Source organism: Myotis daubentonii, chromosome 9, assembly GCF_963259705.1.
Source record: "Myotis daubentonii chromosome 9, mMyoDau2.1, whole genome shotgun sequence".
Lineage (NCBI taxonomy): Eukaryota > Metazoa > Chordata > Mammalia > Chiroptera > Vespertilionidae > Myotis > Myotis daubentonii.
Genome location: NC_081848.1, coordinates 81,202,012 through 81,223,843, shown reverse-complemented (window position 1 = coordinate 81,223,843; position 21,832 = coordinate 81,202,012). Strand labels below are relative to the sequence as shown.

General features: G+C 53.1%; 1 protein-coding gene across 2 annotated transcripts in view; it reads left to right on the top strand.

Annotated features, from left to right (window-relative positions):
- Window positions 1-12,852, top strand: part of POLA2 (DNA polymerase alpha 2, accessory subunit) — a 29,616-nt gene extending 16,764 nt beyond the window's left edge. Inside the window, exons 8-18 of one of the 2 annotated variants that reach the window (XM_059710137.1) lie at window positions 68-223; window positions 733-795; window positions 1,391-1,433; window positions 4,985-5,109; window positions 5,960-5,998; window positions 6,873-6,946; window positions 9,763-9,871; window positions 10,364-10,470; window positions 11,151-11,210; window positions 11,478-11,604; window positions 12,361-12,852. In XM_059710137.1, coding sequence (XP_059566120.1) covers window positions 68-223; window positions 733-795; window positions 1,391-1,433; window positions 4,985-5,109; window positions 5,960-5,998; window positions 6,873-6,946; window positions 9,763-9,871; window positions 10,364-10,470; window positions 11,151-11,210; window positions 11,478-11,604; window positions 12,361-12,510 — 1,053 coding nt within the window. In that variant the 3' untranslated portion in view covers window positions 12,511-12,852. The remainder of the gene's footprint in view (window positions 1-67; window positions 224-732; window positions 796-1,390; window positions 1,434-4,984; window positions 5,110-5,959; window positions 5,999-6,872; window positions 6,947-9,762; window positions 9,872-10,363; window positions 10,471-11,150; window positions 11,211-11,477; window positions 11,605-12,360) is intronic. The other variant, XM_059710138.1, reaches the window with a different exon arrangement.
- Window positions 12,853-21,832: the final 8,980 nt, after the last annotated feature.

Sequence of the window (21,832 nt, the reverse complement as noted above, 5' to 3'; positions counted from 1 at the left end):
GACTTCAGAAGATGAGCTTCTGTCCCAAAGATTGTATCGTTCTTTTGTTGCAACCTTCCTTCCGCAGGAGCCTGTCACGCTGCTGGGCCAGATTGGCTGTGATAGCAATGGGAAGCTGAACAACAAGTCGGTGATTCTGGAGGGAGATCGAGAACATTCCTCTGGCGCTCGAGTTCCAGTGGATTTATCTGAGCTCAAAGAATACTCTCTGTTTCCCGGGCAGGTGAGACGGGACGCGGCATGCTCTTTCTTCTGCAGTCTGTGTGCTGGACTGTGGCTGGAGGAATAAGCTTTTCATTGCTGGCCTCTGCTCCTGGCTTTCAGCCTCCGCTGCCATGAGATGTGCCTGGGGCACAGGCCCAGCAGCGGACACCGGTGAGGGGATTCCGGTTTGCCCTCGTGTGCTCTGATCTTGGCTCTGGAATCCGAGGCCCAGGTTCAGATCCCGCTCCACCCGTGAGGTGTGTGACTGTGGCCATTTTACTTAGCCAGAGTGGCTTCATCTGTGAAAGGAATAATACTTCTTACCTCACAGGGTTGTTGTAAAAGCTAGGTCATCGTGTGAAGCATAATTATTATTACTAATACAACCCCCTTAATTTGGTTTCTACAAAAATACTGCCAAGTTTACAATTACAAAATGAGAGTAGCTGGACAATACTTTTAATTACATCAAAATAATTTATTCCTGACCTCTCGTTTATCTCCCCTGTTTTGCTTCTTGTCTTTCAGGTTGTCGTTATGGAAGGGATCAACACCACTGGTAGACAGCTTGTTGCCACTAAACTCTACGAGGTACCATGGTCCCCCGCCCTCCCTCCAGGTCTGCCTCGGGCACCGGTGTGCAGTTTGTCCTTTTTAAGAGCCTATTTACTTGCTTCTCAATTCTCTCTCTGGAGTGGGAACCTACTTCTAGGCCAGGGGTAGTAAACTGTTTCTGTAAAGGGCCAGAGAGTAAATATTTAATAACCATAGCCACAGACAACGTGTAAACCCATGAGTGCCTGTGTGCCTATTACAGAATAGGTGGTAGCCAGATTTGGCCCAGGCCGCAGTGTACCGGTCCCTGCTTTAGGCAGTAATCTTCCGCAGATTTTCATAGGATGCAGGGAGAGTAGCAGACACACCGCTCTCCCCTCCTTCCTTAGGACACTCCCACTTTGCTCCCACTTTTTGCTGGGTGTCCTATGAGTTTGCTGTGACCTCCCATTTTCTGGGTTTCTTTGTCGCTCGGAGCAAATATAGAAAAGCGGCAGATAACATCAGCTCTGTGAGCCTTTAGCCCCATGGAGCCAGACAACTTCAAACATGCCCCGTTCGGTGCCCACCCTTTTCCTTACCAAGGCGATGCCTGGAGCACGACCTCAGTTTCGTTTCTCCTGTTTTTAAGGGCGTGCCACTTCCATTTTATCAGCCCGCCGAAGAGGACGGAGGTAAATTTGGGTTCAAGCACTGTTGTGCCAACACTGACGGGGTGGGCCAGGGCCCAGGAGTGCAGTGCCACAGGGATGGAGGAGGAAGCCGCAGCGATGGCGGCCCAGTGGGAGGCAGGGGTCTGGCCACCTGGGTTCTGAGCACGGAGGCGTGTCGTTCAATGCTAATGTTAATAGGTATTTGAAGGTTGCTCTGAAAAGGGAAAACTAGGAGCTATTTAAAAAAGAATTTCTTTAAATGTAATGTGGTCCCCTAGATTGGATCCTGGAAAAGGGACGTTACTGGAAAACTAGTGACATCCACATCGAGTCAGGAACCGTTAGCAGTGATATATCGGCGCTAATTCCTTCCTTTTGACAAACGTAGGAAAGATGCCGCCATCAGGGCCACTGGGTGAAAAGCATACATACAGCAACTCTGTACTGTCTTTGCTATAAGTCTAAGGTGATTCCAAAATAAAAAGTTCATTTAAAAAATTAGATGAATTTCTAAGAGAGCCTAGAGTTGTTTGGTAACTAAACCAGATGGGAAAAGAAAAAAATAAATTTTAACAAACTTTGCTTCAAAATAATTTAAAGCATTTTTTAAAAATATTTTTTTATTGCCCTAGCTGGTTTGGCTCAGTGGATAAAGTGTCGGCCTGCGGACTGGGGGGTCCCGGGTTCGATTCCGGCCAAGGGCACGTGCCCGGTTTGTGGCTCGATCCCCACTAGGGGCGTGCGGCAGACAGCTAATCAATGATTCTCTCTTATCATTGCTTCTATCTCTCCCTCTCCCTTCCTCTCTGAAATCAATAAAGAAATATATTTAAAATATATATATATATATATATATTTTATTGATTTCAGAGAGGGAGAGAGAGATAGAAACATCAGTAAGAGAGAATCATTGATCAGCTGCCTCCTGGGGATCGAGCCTGCAACCCAGGCATGTGCCCTAGACTGGGATCGAACCCGGGACCCTTTAGTCCGCAGGCCGACACTCTATCCACTGAGCCAAACTGGCTAGGGCTTAAAACATTTTTGTAAAGAAAGAAGACTATTAAGGATTCACAGTGAGATGGCCACCACCCATACACATTAATAGGGTATGAGGTGGTTCTTGGCGACAGCATAGAATGAGGAATGAAATTTAGGAATTGATGATACTGTGCGTTTTATCAGAAAACGTGTTTATGGCAGTATGAGTAGCATGGTGGTGTTAGGTCAGCTTCAGAGAATGAAAAGAAACGATAATGGTTGCCCTACCAGTTTGGCTTAGTGGATAGAGCGTTCGCCTGCGGACCAAAGGGTCCTGGATTCAATTCTGATCAAGGGCATGTACCTCAGTTGCAGGCTCCTCCCTGGCCCGGGCCCTGTTCGGGGCTCGTGCAGGAGGCAACAAATTGGTGTGTTTTCTCTCACATTGATGTTTCTCTCTGTTTTTCCCTCTCTCTTCTATTCTCCCTAAAAATCAATGGAAAAATATTCTCATATGAGGATTAGCAAAGAAGGAAGAAAGAGAGAGAGAGAAAGAAAAGAAAGAGAGAGAGAGAAAGGGAAGGAAGGAAGGAAGGAAGGAAGGAAGGAAGGAAGGAAGGAAGGAAGGAAAGAAAGAAAGAAAGAAAGAAAGAAAGAAAGAAAGAAAGAAAGAAAGAAAGAAAGAAAGAAAGAGAGAAAGAGAGAAAGAGAGAAAGAGAGAAAGAGAGAAAGAGAGAAAGAGAAAGAAAGGTGGCTGAGATGCCCAGAGCCTGAGCTGTGTGCCAGGGAAGCCTTTGGAAGCAGCTGAGTGTGGTGTCAGTGATGTTGTGAGCAGGGTATGGAGCGAGGCACTCCTGGACACAGAGGAAGATGTGGGTCTTGCCCTCCGGGCACGTGCTAGTTGCCCTGGGTTTACATCACCTGCAGGCACCGCAGAACCAAATTTAACTTTGCCCCCTGCTCTGTATGAAACTTACTCTTCCCGTTAAGTTCTCTGTCTCAGTTCATGGTATCGTTACCTGTGAATTTGTTATGTCTGTGGCAAAAGGGACTTTACAGATGTGAACAAGTGAAGGCTCTTGAGCTGGTTTACCCTGGATTATCCAGGGAGGCCCAGTGTAGTGACGGGTCATTAAGAGGGAGGGCAGGAGGCTCAGCTTCTGAGGCTAGAAATGTGAGGCTGCTGGCTTTGAGGATGGAGGAGGGGCCATGAGCCAAGGAATGTGGGTGGCCCTGGAAGTGAGAAAAGTCAAGGAAACAGATTCAAACCTCCAGAAGGAACACAGCCCTGCCAGCACCTTGATTTTAGGACTTCTGACCTCTAGAACTGTGAAATAGATGCGTGTTGTTTTAAGTCACTAATTGTGGTAATTTGTTGCAGCTGCATGTTAAGAAGTCCGGGATCTTTGGATTTTGTTGTTTTGTTGCAAGCTACCGAAACTGGTTCAGACCACATTAAGAAAAAGAGCGTTTGTTAGAGGAAGTCCAGGTAGCTCACAGACTGGACAGGCGGCTAGAAATCCAGGCTAGAACCAGAATAGGAGCTAGCAACTCTAGGTGTCCAGGTAGCAGGAATTCCCCACTGTCTCATCCGGTCACCTCTGCTGGAATGGGTCAGCTGCAGCCTTTTTTCTCTCCTCAGATCCTTCACCTTGAGATTCCAGAACCTGGGAGGAGAGTAAGAAGGGCTGGCACTGGGTCACATGCCTGTCCCGTGGCCAGGGGAGGACAGTGCACCTAATTTACAGCCCCTCCCTCCCAAGACTGCTTTATGGAGCAGGCAGCTGGTTCTCCAAAGGAAAGCAGATGCTGTGAGGAAAAGGGCAACACAGGAGTGGCCAGAGCACAGCACCCCTGCACCCATCCCGCAGCAGCTGCTCATTCCCAGCCTTGCACCCCAGCCTGTTCAGGGACAGTTTCAGTTTTACAAGATGAAGAGTTTTGGAGACGGGTGGTAGTGATGGTTGCGCAACATTGTGAATTTATTTATTTAATACCACTGAAATGTTAAGATGGTTAAGATGGTAAACTGTGTTATATGTATTTTACCACAATAAAAAAATTAGGGGGAGCCCTTGCCAGGTGGCTCAATTGGTTGGCGCATCGTCCCATACACCAAAAGGTTGCAGGTTCGATCCCCATTTGGGGCAACGTAAGAGAGGCCACCAATCAATGTTTCTCTCTCACATCAGTGTTTCTCTCTCTCTGTCTTTCTCCCTTCCTCTCTCTCTAAAAATAAATTAAAACAAAACACCAAACAGCCTCGGGTGAGGATTAAAAAGAAAAGTTAGGGGGGAAGTATAAGCACATCTCACTTTGATCAGTACTCCTGACTGCCGCTTTCCTCCCGCCACTCCCGTGCGCTGCTAGGAGCGTGCCTGTCATGTGGTCCAGTTATTTGCATACCCACCTGTGCACCTGCTGGTGGAGGATTCTTTGAGGATAGGAATGTGGTCTTACTCCTCTTGGGTTTCCCGAGTTGCACACACAAGGAGACTCGATTGATTGAACCCTGTGCCATTTCTCCCTAATTGTCCTTTCTCCCACCGTCCCAGGATCTACTCCACACCTTACCATCCTTTCTCTCTTAGATTTTGAGCAAAAGATGGTCCTGGTGGCCTGTGGACCATACACCACATCCGACAGCATCACGTATGACCCCCTGCTTGACCTGATCACCATCATCAACCGTGACCGGCCGGACGTCTGCATCCTGGTAGGAGGCCCTCCCGGGACAGCTTCGCGCAGACAGGCACCCGTGGGAAGACCCGCAGTTCAGAAAAAGACCCAGCGCGGGTCTAACTTCTTAGGAAGCGTTTCAGATTCTCCTCCCTTTTTTTTTTTTTCTCTCCTCCCTTTTAAAAAGTATTTTTTAGTTCTTCACCTGCATCTTTGGAGAGGTGTACATGTCCACAGGCCTTAATTTAATCTAAAAGCCCAGGGTCTTTCCATCCTTCCTTGTCTTTACAGGATCCTGGCCTCTGTGTCATTACTCCAAGCTCTGAACTGTCCTCTTTTTAAGTGCAAAGCACTGCTGTTAGCAGCGTGGTAGGTTTCCCTTGCTAGGTTTTAGAACAGTGGTTCTCAACCTTCCTAGTGCCGCGACCCTTTAATATAATTCTCATGTTGTGGTGACCCCCAATTTCATTGTTACGAATTGAACATAATTAAAGCATAGTGATTAATCACAAAAACAATATGTAATTATATATGTGTTTTCCGATGGTCTTAGGTGACCCCTGTGAAAGGGTCGTTCGACCCCCAAAGGGGTCGCGACCCACAGGTTGAGAACCGCTGGTTTAGAAGGTTAGAAAAAGCCCAGTATGGTAGGAGGCTGTACCCTGGATATGGGGCCATGGCGGCCTCCCTGCTTCCAGGGCTCACGGCCTCTGTCTGATCTTGGCTGGGGCCACCCACCCCATCTGCTAACTGTCCCAGGCTCTACACGCAGCCTTGGCAGGACAGATGGGCACGGAGAAGAACTGCTAGGAGGGGTTATGAAGGCGCTCACGGACGCACGTGGTTCTGATTTGGTTCTTTCGTTTCTTCCTCGCCCTCATCTGTAGTTTGGCCCTTTCCTGGATGCTAAGCATGAGCAGGTTGAGGTAAGTGACTGGGATGAGGGGGAGGGTGGGGGATACTTGCATTCAATTGTGCCCTCAGTGTTAGTCATCTCTTTTTGTTTTACTTTATGTTTTTATTGTTTTTGTTGTTAATCCTCACCCGAGGCTATTTTTTATTTTGTTTTATTTTTTTAAATATATTTTTATTGACTTCAGAGAAGAAGGGAGAGAGCGATAGAAACATTGATGAGAGAGAAACATCATAGATCGGCTGCCTCCTGCCCACCCCCTATTGGGGATCGAGTTGGGCATGTGTCCTGACCCGGAATCGAACCGCAACCTCTTGGTTCCTGACTCGAGGCTCAACCACTGAGACACACTGGCTGGGCTATTTTCATCTCTTGGCGTTACCCTGCATCTAATCCCTATAGGTAGTCAGAACGACATTGTAGTGGGAATTTAAATAAAGATATGGAATGTGAGGGCTTCGTTTCACCAGAATCCAAGGCCATTAGGAAGCTGGGGGAGGGAAATACAAATACATGAGTCCCGGTGTTCCTCTGTGACGCCTGACACCAAGGCCAGAGGGCGTCGGCACAGATGCAGGGAAGTCCCTTACACCGCTTCCCTCAGCTCCGTGGCCCAGTCCTGCTGTCCCTGATGCACTAACACAACTCGCCCTTCCCGGACATCTACCCAGACGCTCATCCTTTTAGTGTTTCAGCTTATATTCCAGAGGATTAGATATTTCCCGATCTCCGTTCCTGTCCCCACTAGACCCCGCTCCTTGAGGACAGAGAACTGTCCTCCTTTGCACCCCCTTCAGCTCTTAGCTCAACAGCTGGTACGTGGGGTCATCTATTGTTAAACAAATGAATCATCGCCAAATGTCCACCCTCTCAATCTTTTCTTGCAGAACTGTCTCCTGACAAGTCCATTTGAAGATGTTTTCAAGCAGTGTCTACGCACGATTATTGAAGGGACACGAAGGTCAGAATTGAAAAATGCTGCCTTAAGCTGCCTAGGCTTCTCCTGGGCCTCCTTCCCATTAAAAACTGAAATTGTTCAAAAGGAGGGGTAGTTCTTATCCTTTCATCTTTTGAACTAGGGATCAGATAGAACTCTTGAACTTCAAGTGCACAGACGCTGCATTGAGGCGTCTTTGCAAACCACAAAGATAAACACACTTGATGTTGCTCTTCCCTTGCTCGCTCTGTACTTCCTTCCTTTTCTCCTGTTCGGTACACTCATGTTCCACGGAATCTTCCCAGGATGTTCCTGGGAAGTGTGTGATGACTTACACAGCAAAATCCCGAGAGGCCTAGCCCTCTCATTGTGTGAGTGATGGTTGGGGTGAGCCCGAGTCCTTCCCCTGAGTCACTGCTTGCCCACATTTTGTGGGTATCGCCGGTGGCCAGAGCAGCCGTGGTAGAAACTCAGGGTGGGGACCTTGAATCCCTGCCATAGACCCGGGGAAGGAGCTGTGGCAGGTCACAGGGTGACGAGAAGAATGTGCAGCTCTAAGTTGAGAGAAAAGGTGCTATTCCAGGAACAGTCACTTCCTGTCCCTTTTTCTCTGGTGCTGGGTTTGGGAGAGATTGGTGTAGGTGATAGATCGTCTCTGGGGATTTGCTTGCCTGTAGCTGAGCTCATAAAAAAACCAGCATTCCTGAGGATAAGCTTTTAAAAACAAGTCTGTAACAAAGGTAGATTTTAAAACAAGATGTTTACTCTTCCACCCCTTGACCGAGTGAACTGATCACAGAGTCGATTAGCCTGAAAACTACCTTCCTGTACCGTCAGCACCATGGCCGGTATGGTAGGCCTCGTGGATGGGGCGGGGGCGGGGGGGTGGACAGCCCCTAAATGACCCAGAGTTGGGGGACTTGAATGGTGCAGTGACAGGCTGCGGCGGGAACTGCCTCTTCCTGCCTTCCTCCCGTGAAGATGACTCTGCTTCCCAGGTTTGCTGTGGCCCCGAGAGTTCATCAGACCTGGAGAGCTCGGGAGATAAACCCCGACAAACAGGAGCAGGGCTGCTGTTCCTGTGCTGTCGGCCGGCCGGAGGTCTCCTTGGGGACAGGCAGGGCTGTGTAGCACGGCGCCTGGGGCTGGGTGCTTTCAGTGTGAGATTGGGTTGTTTGGGTTCCTCGCCCCATGTGGTATTGACAGCAGCGGTACAAACAAAGAACAGACCAGGCTTTGTTACCCTGGGGCAGCGCCCAGCACCACCAGGCACTTTCATCTGCGGCCAGGGTGTGCCCGCGGGTAGGGAGGCTGCCTCACCTCCCCCCAAGCAGTATATAAACAGTCCTCGTTTGGGGAATTTCCTTTTATTCCTGAGCAGTCGGAAATGCAGAGCATTAGCTGATTTATCAATAAAGACCAGAACCAGTGAGAAAGCACCTCCTCCCTCAGGAGCCGAGCCTGTGTGAGGGCCCTCCCACCGTGATGTATGAGGTTGTGCAATCCTCAGCATAGTTGGAATTTTCTCTCCGAGCCCTCCCCCTGCAGCCAGTCCCTCACCATGAGCAAGAGCTGTTTCCTCCTTAACTATTGCTCTTCCAGCGCCTACACTGAGCCAGCAGTTCCACCTCTTAAAGCCCAGCTGTACCTTCGTGTCCATCAAGACTGAGCCCCTGGGGCCTGGAGCACAGGCTGTCCATTCAGGTTCCCCGGCCTGCTTGCTAGACTCTGGCACCAAATGGGTAGTCTTGGATAATTACAGTGAATTTTTCAATGTCAAGGGAACTGTAACTAATATGTAAAGTTCCTTCGGTCTCAAGATTCTGATTTTCTGTTGCAGAAGTCTCAGTTCACATGAGCAGGGTGACATGCAAGGGACAAGTGTGACAACAGTCACCAGCACCTTTATCCTATACAAGGCAGCTTTGGCCATTAGCTGCATTTGGGAAGGCCACCCTTTACGTGTAAGAAGGAGATGGCAGTGAGAGTTCCTGGTGGGCTTTAAATAAGCCCGAGTCCGCTTTACGCCTCTTTGGTTTATAATAGGCCCTTCTGCCACGCACAGCTGAGGGAGCCAAGGAAATGGGGCTTTTTCCTCTTTGTGTGGCTGGGGAGGATAACAATTGCTCCCAGAGTTAAAGGTTTTTATATCGCTTATGCGTTGTAACCCTAGGGATTCTCCTCCTGCCTCCATCAAAGGAAACATCTGTCAGCTATGCTTTTACTGTTGCTGTTAAATGTCTTTCGTTTTTACAAGGCTGTCTGCTGCGAAATAAGAACTGAGCGCATCGCTTCCCCAGGGAAGAGGGGAGGGGCTGGCTCTGGGAGAAGCCAATCAGGTTTCCCCGTCGCTCTGAAGCCCTCTCCGTCCTGGTCCTGGATGCGGCTCTGTGACCCAGGGCTTGATCAGTAGGAGGCTGTGGTCTCCAGGTCTGATTAATGTGCCGGGTCGCTCCCCAGGCAAGAGCTCTGTCCCGAGACTTAACGCCTTTAAGCCACATCGTGGTTTCAGCTCTGGCTCTGAGGCTCTGATCCTATGGTCAAATCCTGTCTTTCTAGATTTTCTCCATCCTAACTTCTCTACCAAACAGTAGTCCCATCTTCTCCTCATCACAGAGAGCCAAGAGAATGCATCCTGGGTGACTGCTCCAGGTCAAGGTGGATGTGTGAATGAGCACAATTGTCCCACGGGAAGTGGCACCTATGTTCGTAGGAGAGTTCGGTTCTGAAATTCTTCCCTGGAAGCAGGGTCTGTACAGCCCTGATGTCTTACTGTCGTCCAGTTGTCCTCACTAACCTGCGCTCATTGTTCTCCCTCTTCTGATCATTTTATGACGAAGTAGCTCCGGTTCCCACCTCGTCTTTGTCCCCTCGTTGAGAGATGTGCACCATGAGCCTGTGTACCCACAGCCGCCTTTCAACTACGATCTGCCTCATGAGGACAAAAAGGTACCAGGTCCCCTCCTTGACCAGCAGGCAGCCAGAATTGAATGTGCCGCAGGTGACCAGCTCTGTCCCCGAAGTGGAGGTGAAGATGCCTTTTTGGGGCATGCACAGGACCTGAACCTTAAGCTACTACTCTTTTAAAAATATATATTTATTTCTATTGATTTTAGAGAGGAAGGGAGAGGGAGAGAGAGAGATAGAAACATCAGTGATGAGAGAATCATTAATTGGCTGCCTCCTGCATGCCCTGACTGGGGATCGAGCCTGCAACCCAGGCTTGTGCTCTGACCTGGAACCAAACCATGACCTCCTGGTTCACAGGTTGACGCTCAACCACTGAGCCACCCCGGCCAGGCTTAAGCTATTGTTAGCAGGCACTTGTGCTCATAAATTACTGTGCGCTGGTTTGGGCTCCCTAAGCCCTTGGAGACCCCCAACTTTCATAAGTTTTGAGCTTGGTGTGTAAATGTGCATCTCAACCCCTTCTCATTTTAGCGAGTGCAGTTTGTGTCCGACCCCTGCAGCCTCTCTATAAATGGCCTGGTCTTTGGCTTGACGTCCACGGACCTGCTCTTCCACATGGGGGCCGAGGAGATCAGCAGGTGAGGCACTCATTCCACCCCCAGGCAGGACAGCTGGCTCTCCACCACACCCTGGGGCCATGGGAGAGGAGCCGTTGGAGCCTTTGTTTCTATTAGCACTTGTCTCTACCGTGTTTGAGACCCCAAAAAACCTTGTTGTCTGCATTTAATTTATGGTGATAGAAGTTTATCTGCTTTTCTCCTCCCACATTTCTGACCTAAATAAGGGTGGGCGTCCCCGTTGGTGGCGGATGACCTGTGAACTTGGGAGGCTGTTCCCCACCAGAGCAGTGTGTGGCTCTGCAGAGAATCAGCTGCAGCCAGATCTGTGCGCGTAGGTTCTGCAGTCGTGTGAACATGGGCGTGTGCTTGTTGGCGGAGAGTTGAATTGTGAGGGTCACCCCGGCTACATGCTCCCTCGCTGGTGCAGACGCTGCGTGCTCTTGCACAACCCAGCGCTGGCTGTCATGGTTTTGATCACAGGGGATTCCTGCTCTTTCCCTTCCTAACCCAGCATCCTGCCCCTCGTGTGGGAAAAGACCGAGCTACTTGTGGGTGGGTCTTTAACCTTCCCCAGAGGGACCCTCTTGCCTTGGCCATGTAGTCTCGCTGTAGTTTATCAAATCCTCTCCTCCCGAAGAGAAACAGAAACTGAAAAGCAAGGCTCTGCATTCCATTTCTTTCTTATCTGCCTTCCCCAGTGCTTCTGGAACTTCAGACAGATTCAGCCGAATACTCAAGCACATCCTGACGCAGAGGAGGTGAGCTCGCTTCCTGGAACCATGACTGGCCGTGGGGAGATTGCTTTGGGCTCATGCAGCTCTGGCAGATTTGATCATGAGAGCCTTCCCCAGGCCACTACCAGGGAGCTCCCCCCTGTGATGACAAGCCTGTGTTCTGTCCCCCAAACACAGAGAGGCAAGGAAAAGAGTGATGGCGTGGGGACCCGTGACATAGAGGGCCTCCATGTGGGAAGGGGGTCCTGAACCTGGATCAGCTGCTCTGACTGTTTCTCTCCATCTCTGTAGCTACTACCCACTGTACCCTCCCCAGGAAGACATGGCCATTGACTATGAGAGTTTCTATGCCTATGCACAGCTGCCCGTCACCCCAGATGTCCTCATAGTCCCCTCAGAGCTCAGATACTTTGTCAAGGTAAGATTGGACTCCGCTTTCCCCAGACAGGCCAGAAGCAGTCTCTGACTTTCCCTTCTAGACCACCACACCCACTCTTCATGGGTCTGCTGACAGGGACGGTGGTAGGACTAGAAAAAAAATCTGTTAGTAAAACACTTCAGTAAATGACATCCCCGTGCTCCCCTCTCCCCCCAGAGCTTGGTACTCAGTCAGCCCAGCCTGGGAGCTCCAGAGGCAGGAAGTATGGCCCTCAAACAATAGCCCTCGGGGGCCCTGCCGGGGTGGCCCGGGGACCGGTTCACACATGCGCTTGCCTGTCCACCCCTGAATTCTGATTTGACCTCCAAGTGGCCTCTGCCCTGAGAACTTGGAGGCTGCGTCAGCGTTCTCATCTCTGCCACGGAGGCCCCGCCCACCTGGGATTGGACCCCTGGGATTTGGGACTCCCCCAACCAATCCCCCTCTTGTCAGCCTCACATTGAACTGGCTCTGGGTTGGCAAGTGGTAAACTTTTTCACGTTGGAAATCAGCCAGGTCACATGTGTCTCCAAGTTTGGGAGCTGATTGCCATCTGCCTAGTGACCTCCATTCTGTTTCAGAGACGCCAAAGGAATTCAGTTTTACAGTAAGAAGCTCACATATTTGACTTAAGATGTGTCTTGTTCCATTCCTTTCCATTTTATAAAACCGTTTGACATGTGTTAGATAATTCCAACTTCGTCACAGCAGTCCTAGTTTTGGCCTTTCCAAACCCAGTCTCCTCTCCTTTCCCAGGACGTCCTCGGCTGCGTCTGTGTGAACCCTGGGCGCCTCACCAAAGGGCAGGTGGGGGGCACCTATGGCCGACTCTACATCAGGAGGCAGACCATGGACGGGGAGGGGAGGCGGAGTCCGTGTGTTGCCGCCCAGGTGGTGAGGATCTGAGGCCTGGGGTGCTTTACCGTCCCCCACTGCGCGGGCCCTCGTGTAGCCGTAGCCGCCAAGAGCCCAGGAGTGGCCCTCTGACAAGATCCCAACTGTTGGAAGGTGAAGGAGCAGAGGCAGCCAACTGCAGGGGAGAGGGCCCGGCAGGGAAGGCGTGTGCGGCTGCCCGGGCTTGAGCGGCTCTGGGAGAACGCTTTTGTTTCTGACACACAAGCCCAGAGCGAACTGGCTGGGGCTGCAGCACGCTCAGGAAAAGCAAGACGGCTGGTGACTTTCTACCTGAATCAGACACAGAAATAACTCTTGGAGAAATGAAAGTAAATTCTGAGTGTAACTTCTGGGTCTAATCTCTCGCCCACTCTTTCTTTTTCCTGGTGGTGAATAAGAAGGTTGCCTCCTTGAACTCTGTCCAGAGAAGACAGTGGCTGTCACCCTGGCTTTCTGGCCGGCCCCAGCCTGGGTCCTCCTGAGCTCCTCCCAAGGCCCCCACGCCTCTTGCTGACGAGGTGCGCCGGCCCAGGCCAGGAGCGGGGCTGCAGAGCGAGCGGCTGGCTGCGTGCCTGGCCCTCCCGCCGCTCTCACATGCATACTGTGGTCCCAGCCTGACCTCTCCATCTGGAGGGGGCGGCCTCCCGGAGCTGTGCCAAGGCCGGATTCCCCGGAGCTGGCTCCGCCAAGCTGCACAGAGGCGCTGCGCCCACCTATAGCCCAGAACACGGCAGGCCAGGCCTTCCAGGATCCCCAACACGACCGCATGCCGTGGTCCCAGCATCGAGGAAAGGCTGCCTCTGGCTAAACGTGGAGTGGGTTTCTGCCCTAAACTGGCAGACGGTCCTGCCTCACGTGCCAAAGCCAAGACAGGACACCCCCAGCTGCCGGGCCGAGGGAGCAGCGGGGCTAATGCCTGTGCCTTGAGTCAGAGATAAATAGGTAACCAACAGCACCAACCTTTGCCTCCCCCCTCCAGCGGAATCGATGACAGATCTGACGGGACTTGGGAGAACTGGTCTCTCTTTGAAAACAAGCAGCTGCTGTTGTGCCTCATTCGTTTTCTAGGCGCCTCCTCTGCAGACAAGAATCGGAGACAAGCCCCAGCTTGGGGAGCTGATCTCCCTCCCAGAATTCCCCACGCCCAAAGCTCCCGGCTGCGATCTGAGGGGCAGCGTGACTTGTGCTCCGGATGTGGCATTTTGGAGCTCAGGCCCCTCTTCCACATGATACAGTTGCCCGGTTCAAGAATGTCATCTTATTTCCACCAAGCCCCATGTCCGCTCAGCACGCCCCCTCCTTGGGAAACCCTTGCTTGGGAAGATGAAGCAACAGGCCCTCAGCCATGATAAACAAGCCCTATCACGTGAGCCCGTGTGGCTCTTGGGGAGCCATGGCTCTTGGCAGATATTTTCATGCTGCTGCTGAAGAAGCCTTGAAGGCTAACATCTTGGTCCCCACTTGGCAAGGTCCGGAGAGGCCCCATCTCCTTGACCGACTCAGGAGGACCCAGAGGCCCGGTGGGATGGGGGCAGCCGGCAGAGGGGGAGGAGAGAGCTGCATGGGCGGGGGGGTGGCGCGCATGCAAGGCCCGAGATGCTGGGTGTGCGGCCTCCCGGGAAGAAAGCTGGAGCCGCCTGGAATGAATGGGATCGAGAGCCGTTGCCTGGATACAAGTCGTGTGACTTGGAAATGATCCGGGAAGGTCAGAGTAGGCATTTCAAACTTAAACAAAAAGCAAGCAAGAAAGCAGGGTGTGAGGCAGAGAGCAGCCAGGCCTGGAGGAGGTGCGCCTCTGCCCCCAGATGGTTCCCTTGTCAGGAAGTCCGTGCCCAGCAGCTGCCGGGCCCCTCCAGCTGAGTCACTGGTTTCTTAGCGTCATCCCTCTTGCTCCCACCTGGTGGGGACATGGGCCCTCTGGCTGAAGTTGGGGGGTGGAGGAAGCGAGGAGCCTGGGCTGGGCTTGGACTTCTGGGGCCACTACTTCAGATTCTTGGTAGACTCTCCCGGGTCCTGGTTGTGCCTTGTGTCCTTGAGACACAAGCCGAAAGGTGAAGCTCTTACCAAGTTTCTCCTTCCATACCCAAGCCCCAGCCCTGCCCTTTGCCTCTTCCTCACGCTGGTGGGGGAGCCTGAGGGCAGGGGAGAGCTGACGGCTGCATAGAAACCCAAGTGGGTACCCAGAACAAAGCTGGGAATTGAGGGAACGGGCTCTAGGGGTGAAGGCAAGGGCAGGGCCATGTCCGCTCCTCGGGCCCTCCATTCTGCTCTGCCTTCTGCAGCCTCTTTGGACTTGGTGTTTCCTTTCGCTGCCTGACCTCGGGTCACCCAGCCGGCTCAGCTGGGCCCTGCTGCTTCCCCTGGTGCTGGGAGTGGCCACTTCTCTCTTTGGGACACGTTAACTTCCCTCTGACCTGGGGCTCCTGGCTGAGCCACCTGAGAGCCACTCCGGGGGGGGGACAGTCCTGGATGGTTGCCCCCAGACTGCGAGCGCTCTAACTACAGAAGCCCTCCACTGACTAGGATAGTTAGATTTTTAAAATATTTTTAAATTGATTTTTAGAGAGAGGAAGGGAGAAGGATAGATAGAAACATCATCGATCGGCTGCCTCCTGCACACCCCCTCCTGGGGATGAGCCAGCAACCTGGGCATGTGCCCTGACCTGGAATCGATCCAGTGACCTTTTGGATCCTGGATCAATACTCAACCACTGAGCCACACCAGCTGGGCAGATTTAAAAAAAAAAAAAAAACATTTAAAAATTGTTACTGAAATATAAAAAGAACATAAACTTCACCATTTTAATGTGTACAGTTAAAGGGTTTTTAGTATATTCACAACATAGTGCAAACATCGCCACTATCTAATTCCAGAATATTTTTATCACCCCAAAAAGAAACTCCATACCCATTAGCAGTCACCACCTCCTCCCCACCCAGCCCTTGGGAACCGCGATTCCACTTCCTGTCTCTATGGCGTTGCCTGTTCGGGGCCTGTCACATACCGGGAATGACACAACTCGTGGTCTTCTGCCGCTGAGCGGCCACACCTATCTGCTCCCTCTGGGACTGTTCTGGAAATAACGGCCCCAGGTGCCCAGGGGCCCTTCTGTCCTGGACACAGCTGGGCCCAGGGCCAGCTCCAGATTTTTCTACCCAGACCCTCCCTTCTCCTCCGGCTCCTCCCTGCCCAGAGCCTGCCTGACAGCTGAGAACCCTGCAGCTGCCCGGCCCAGGGGCCTCTCGGAGGTCTCAGGGACAGCTGCTGCCCGGTGACCCTGCTGACCTCTGATCCCTGCACACTGCTCCCTGAGGGCCCAGGCGTCAGCCCCCAGCCTTCAGGTCCCAGCTGAGCCTGTCGCCTCTGCCTGCTCCCAGGTCTTCCAGGGCCCCGTCAGCAGGCCCCACCCCAGAGGAGTGGGAAAGGGGAGAAGCAGGGTGGCCAAGGTGGGCTCCAGGCCCGCAGCCCCGCTGAGGCCGTGGGGGTCCCACGACAAAGCCGGCAGCAGCAGGAGGCGCACTGGGCCAGGGAGGGACGAAGGCAGGTCCGTTCCTGATCCCGGCAGCCTTCTCGTGAGGCCCTTTCCCCTGAGCGGGCAAGTCCCCTTCAGATACCCTGCCCCTTAGGATCTTTCTAGTAACAGTGGCTACCTCTGGGGATGGTGTCAAAAGGCTTCTTTGTCATGTCCATTCTCATGTCCTGTGTGAAATCTTTTGCCATAAGCATGGATGACTTTAAAAGAAAGAAAAACACACATATATATACAGCTCCCCGCCCTCCAGCTCTGCACATCCGGTCACGTTTGTAATGCGCTGCCTGGGAGTCCGGCTCACAGAGCTTCTGTTGGTGCCTCACAGCGAGGCCACCGGCCACTGACTCCAGGCTCTTCTACTTCCTGAACCTTTGTCTCTCCCAGAACCCCCTTCTCGCTGTCCCCAGCATCCTGCCATTCACTCATTCACGGGGCACCTGCTATATGGCATACGCTTTGGGGAAACTGGTGCTTACGGTCCAGTGGCGGGTGCACATGCATCAGTGACAATGGCGTAGAGAAGACAGTGGTCCAGGGTTCCTCCAAGGGTCTATGACGGGACTGCGGGTCTGGAAGGCTTCCTTGGGTCGGAGGCGGCATGGCCGAGAGCTGCAGGACGTGCAGGAGGTGGCCAGGTGAGCTGAAGGGAAGAGTGATGCAAGGGGGCTGGCACGGCTGGTGGGCCGGAAGGCCGCTGTCTGGAACACAGGAAGTGGAGAGGTGGCTTGAGGCCTGAGGCCGCAGAGGCCCGCAGGAGCCCTGCCCAGGGTGTGTGGCCGGCAGGGTGCTGTGCATCAGTCACAATTGGGGAGCGGGCAGGTGGCACATTATCGTCACCCCCAGAATCCTCTATGTCCCTTGGTGCCTCATCGTCCTCCTTGCCTCCCTGCCCACCCTCATCACCCAAGTCTTCACCCTGGACTGGGTCTGACCCTCCTCCTCTCTCCATGGTTCTGGTCTGCCACCAAATTCTAATATTTTGATCTTATTATCTCCAACGCTGGCTTTTACACCACAATCCAGAGGCAAGTCCTGTCTCTCTGCTGAACCAACTGTCCCCAAAATGTCCCCTGCCTCCAACTGGGCCTCCGCCAGGCCGCCCTCTCCAAAGCGACCCACTCATGGAAAGGAAGTTCAAGTGGCCCTGAAGCCTCTGACAAGATGGCCAAGCTCACCTGTCACGAGAGGCACAAACTGAAACTACACTGAGGTTCCTCTGGCTCCTTTCAGACCGACAGGAATCAGAAAGGCTGAGAGCCAGGGGCTGCGGAGGCTGAGGGGAAACGGGCCCTGTGGTCCATGCTGGGGGCCTGGGACTTGGCACATCCCACAAGAAGGACAAGCAGACAGAGATGACCAGATGGCAACTGAAAGTGTCCTTTGACCCCCAAGCCCCTCGGAACTTATTCCACAGCTATGCTCACACGTGTGTAAAACAGCATTTGTGCAAGATGACTAACTGCGGCACAGCTTGTCATAGGAAAAGGCTGGGAACAACCGAAATGTCCACCAGCTGAGAACTACTTATGTAAATTCCAGTGCACGGGAATACTATGCAGCCATCAACAAGTGAAACCCAGGCCAGCCAGGGTGGCTCAGTGGTTGAGCATCGACCTATGAACCAGGAGGTCCCAGTTCGATTCCCGGTCAGGGCACACACCTGGGTTGTGGGCTCAATCCCCAGTATGGGGTGGGCAGGAGGCAGCCGATCAATGATTCTCTCTCATCATTGATGTTTCTATCTCTCCCTTCCTCTCTGAAATCAATAAAAATATATTTATTTTAAAAAGTGAAACCCAGGACATACTCTGTGTACTGACAGGGAGTGGCCATAAATATAAATAAACTGAAAAAAGTAAGGTGCAGGACTCGTGAATAGCAGAGGCTCAATAAAATGAGGTTTCCACGCCCCTACGAGTAAGTCCCACTGCCCCCGACCATGGGCCTGCTTCTCTCCAGGCTATCAGGGCCTGCAGGACTCTGGGGCTCTACTTGTTTAAACATTGCCATTTGTGTAAAACACCCGGGAAGGGCTTTGCCTGCACATGCAAAGACTATCTGTAGAAGTGTTTACAAGAAACTGATAATGCTGCTTGTCTATGGCGAAGAGAACGGGTGCCTGGGGACAGAGGGAAGAGAGAGACTTTTTGCCTCTTGTGGCTTCTGAATTTTGAACCACATGAAAGCATTGCCATGTCAAAAATAATTTAAATGGAAAACATGCAATTCTTATGTTGCACCTCCACACAGACCCTTAATTCCCTTCCCATGGCACTCAGCAGTTTTCATGAGCTATCGCTTGCCTTTAAATTATTCTTTAAGGGGAAAGATTCTCAGTGGCAAATAACAGAAGCCCAATCCCAACTGGATTAGAAAAAAATTTTAATTTCTTGGTCCATAGAGTGGATTCTGCGTCAGGTATGGCTGGTTCTAGGATCACAAGCAATGTTACTGAGATTCCTTCTCTTGGCTCTGCTGTTCTCTGTCCAGGCTTTATTCTCAGACATACTCTTTCCTTGTGGTGGCAGATCTGGTCACTGGCAGTCCTGGGTTTGTTTGCATCTTGACATTGGTAACCCTAAGAGTCCCAGCAAGTCCCAGGCTGAAACTCATTGGGGTCATATGCCCATCCCTATGACTCAGGTTAGCCAGGACTGGGCCTCAGGCCCACGTTTAGAGCTTGGGGGTGGGCTCAGTCAGACTGGAGATTCTGGAAAACTGAGGGGCATCACCACAATAAGAGGAATGGAGGCTGGACAAGGAACACAGCGCTCACTCACTGCCCTCCTGGACTCTCCCTCTCCTAGGCCACAGTCTACTGGACACCTCTTGTTTCCGGATCACGCGGTGCATCCTCTCAGACTCCCCTTGGCCTCTGCCTCTGCTGCTCCCCCGGAACAGCCTTCCCTTTCTCTGCCTAGCAAACTCCTGTTCACCCACTAACACCCTCCTCCAGTGGTTCTCAGCCTTGGCTGCACATTAGAATCACCTGGGAATCTTTTTAAAATTCTGATCTCTGGGCCTCATCCTCCGGAAATTCTGTTTCTTTGTTACTCATGTTGTGGCCCCACCCCATCACAAAGAAACAGAATTTCCGGAGGATGAGGACCAGGAATCAGGATTTTCAAAAGATTCCCAGGTGATTCTAATGTGCAGCCAAGGCTGAGAACCACTGCCCTACTCAAATATCACCTCATCCTGAAGGCTTCCTAACTCTCCCGTCTGCTTCCCCACCCTAGCAGAACACATCCTCTCACTGCTGTTCTTTTTGGTTTTCATTCAATCCACAGTCACTGACAGCCTTGTCCATGCCGGCCTGGGGCACCCAGGGGTGGACCAGGGCGGCCTGTACCCTCACAGACCTCCATCCGTGTACAAACATGCTGCTTGAGAGCTGGCGTCTCACTCGGAGCTACCTGTTCCCTGAGAGCTGGGGCCCAGCCGTGGCCGTGTGTGTCTTCTCTAGTCCAGCACAGCCCTGGGCACAAGGTGGGTGCAAACAGGAGTTTTCACGATGAGTAATGACAAGGCGCATTGCGGGGTGGGAAGTGCTGAGGAGGGCCTCTGTGGACCCTGCTCCCCAGGCCCAGGGACAGCAGGGGGGCTGGGGTGTCCCAGGGCCTCTGGGAGGAAGTGTCTGGGCTGGTCCCTGCTAGCACAGAGCTGTCACCACTCTGGAAAACCCCATGGCCTTAGCCTGGGGCGAACATCCAGACCCAAAGGAAAGTCCCCCCGCAAGTCCGCCCAGCTCCCAAAGTGGGGTCCAAGGCAGCGGCAAAGGTCGCTCCAAGGGGACACTCATCTCAAAGCCCAGCCTCTGATGGATCAGAGCTCTTTGGGGGGGGGCGCGGGGGGGGGGCAGCAAGGAGGGCAGGGCTGGAGTTGGCAGGAGCGCAGCAGAGGAAGGAAACAAGAAACAATCAAGGAAAAATTTAACCCAGGCCTGGGGTTGGCTCAGGTCACGGAGCCTTGCAGGCTGAGCTCAGTCTGGGATGGAGGAGGCTTCCTAGGGGTTTCGGGTGGTGGTGGGGGGAGGAGTGTGAGGAGGGGAGAACTGAAGGCTTTCTACAGACCTCATCGCTCACTGACCTCCTAGCTGCCCCCTTCCCTGGTGACCCCTGCTCCCAGACCTGCCCCCAGACTCCTGGTCCCCATCGTCCCACCTGCTTCCCAGGGCGCTAGGTTCCCGGATGAGTGGGACCACAGACAGCTGGCCCCAGCCTGGGGTCCTTCCCTGCCAGCCCCTTCCTCACCCCCAGCCATCCTTGGAGAAGGGGCTTTGACCGGTTCCCCGGACCCACTGGGGGGTTGGGCCTGCTGACGCGAATGATTTCCAGGAAGAAGAGTCTGGGAGGGGAAGGAAGGGCTGAGTCAGTCCCCGGGTGGTGATTACAGGGTCCTGTGGGGGGGGAGTGGCCATGGGGTTGCGGGGAGCAGAATGGACTGGGCCCATCCCAGGGCCAGGGAGGGGCACACACTGAGGAGGAGGAAGTTGAATACCCCGTTCAGGGCGTTTCGCCATGGCAGCCTTCCTTGCCTCTAAACTCTCCCAAACATCCTGCAGGGTCCTCCCCCTCAGCCACCAGGCTGTCCAGGAACCCTTCCAGCAAGAACAGTGCAGGCTCTGGCCGAGGCATCGGACCCGGGCCCTGAGCATGGGGTGCAGGCTGGGGGGCGGGGGGGCAGCAGCTGGGGCAATTGGCCTGTGTCTGTTGGGTCAGAAGAGCAGGACACCCCAGCCATGCCCTGGCTCAGGATCCCAGCCGCCCTGCCCACACTCAGGCCCTGCACACAGCCTGAGAGGTTACGTAAAAAAACCAATTTTAGTAAATGAGATGCTGGTTTATAAATGCTCCTTAATTGCAGGGCTCCCTGGGCAGCTGGGCGTGTGCACAAAGGTCCTGTCCACTCAGCACACCCAGGAGCAGCGGGCAGCAGCTCCCCTGGCTTCCCTGGCCCCAGCCAAGGGCTAGAACCTCACCTGTGAGTGGGGAGCGGGAACCGCCTACCTGAGCACTTGCAAAGCGCAGACCCACGGCCTGGCACAAATCACGCCTTGGATGTGGGCTTGGTGGGGGGCCTTGCTCCGGCCGATGGCACTAGTCTACAGAGCAGCAAGGGGACCCGGCACTGAATGGAAGCCTGTCACACCCAGGGGTCCTTCCTTAACGGTCCCCGAGCGCAGACAGTTGGTCCTCTGGCTTCCGGCCCTGGCCTGGCGGCCAGGCTGGACTGATCACCAGGCCCTGAGCAAGGGGAGCAGGGGCTTGGGCGGCTGGTGTGGCCAACTGGGCTGCTCTCTACCCATCCCCCCACCGCTCCCCAGTCCGACCCCTGAGCCTCTCCAAAGAGCTCCGGGGTTGGTTTCAGGCTTTCTGGGGCCTTGGGTGAGTGCCTGCTGCACTAAGCTTCCATCCCTGCAACTGGGTTTTGTCGTTAACTCTGGATGGAGCTTCTGAGTCTTCCTGACCCCTTCCCCCAGAGGCGGACTCTCAGCGAATGAGCAGGGGCCTGGGGGCTGCACCTCAGGCACATTCCCGCAGGTCCAGGGGCTTGTCACTGGAGTCATTCCGGGGTAGGGGGCCAGGCCAGCCGCTTCCCTGAAGCTCCTGTTAACATCGTGTCCATGAAACTGTCGCCTGCCGGGGCTATGTGTTTCCATCAGCAAAACACACACACACTCCCTCATCTTGTTTGGGGCTCACTTAACTCCCGTTTTACAGGCAAAGAGGTTCAGAAAGGGACTGTCCTTTTTAAAATATATTTTTATTAATTTGAGAGAGGAAGGGAGAGGGATAGAG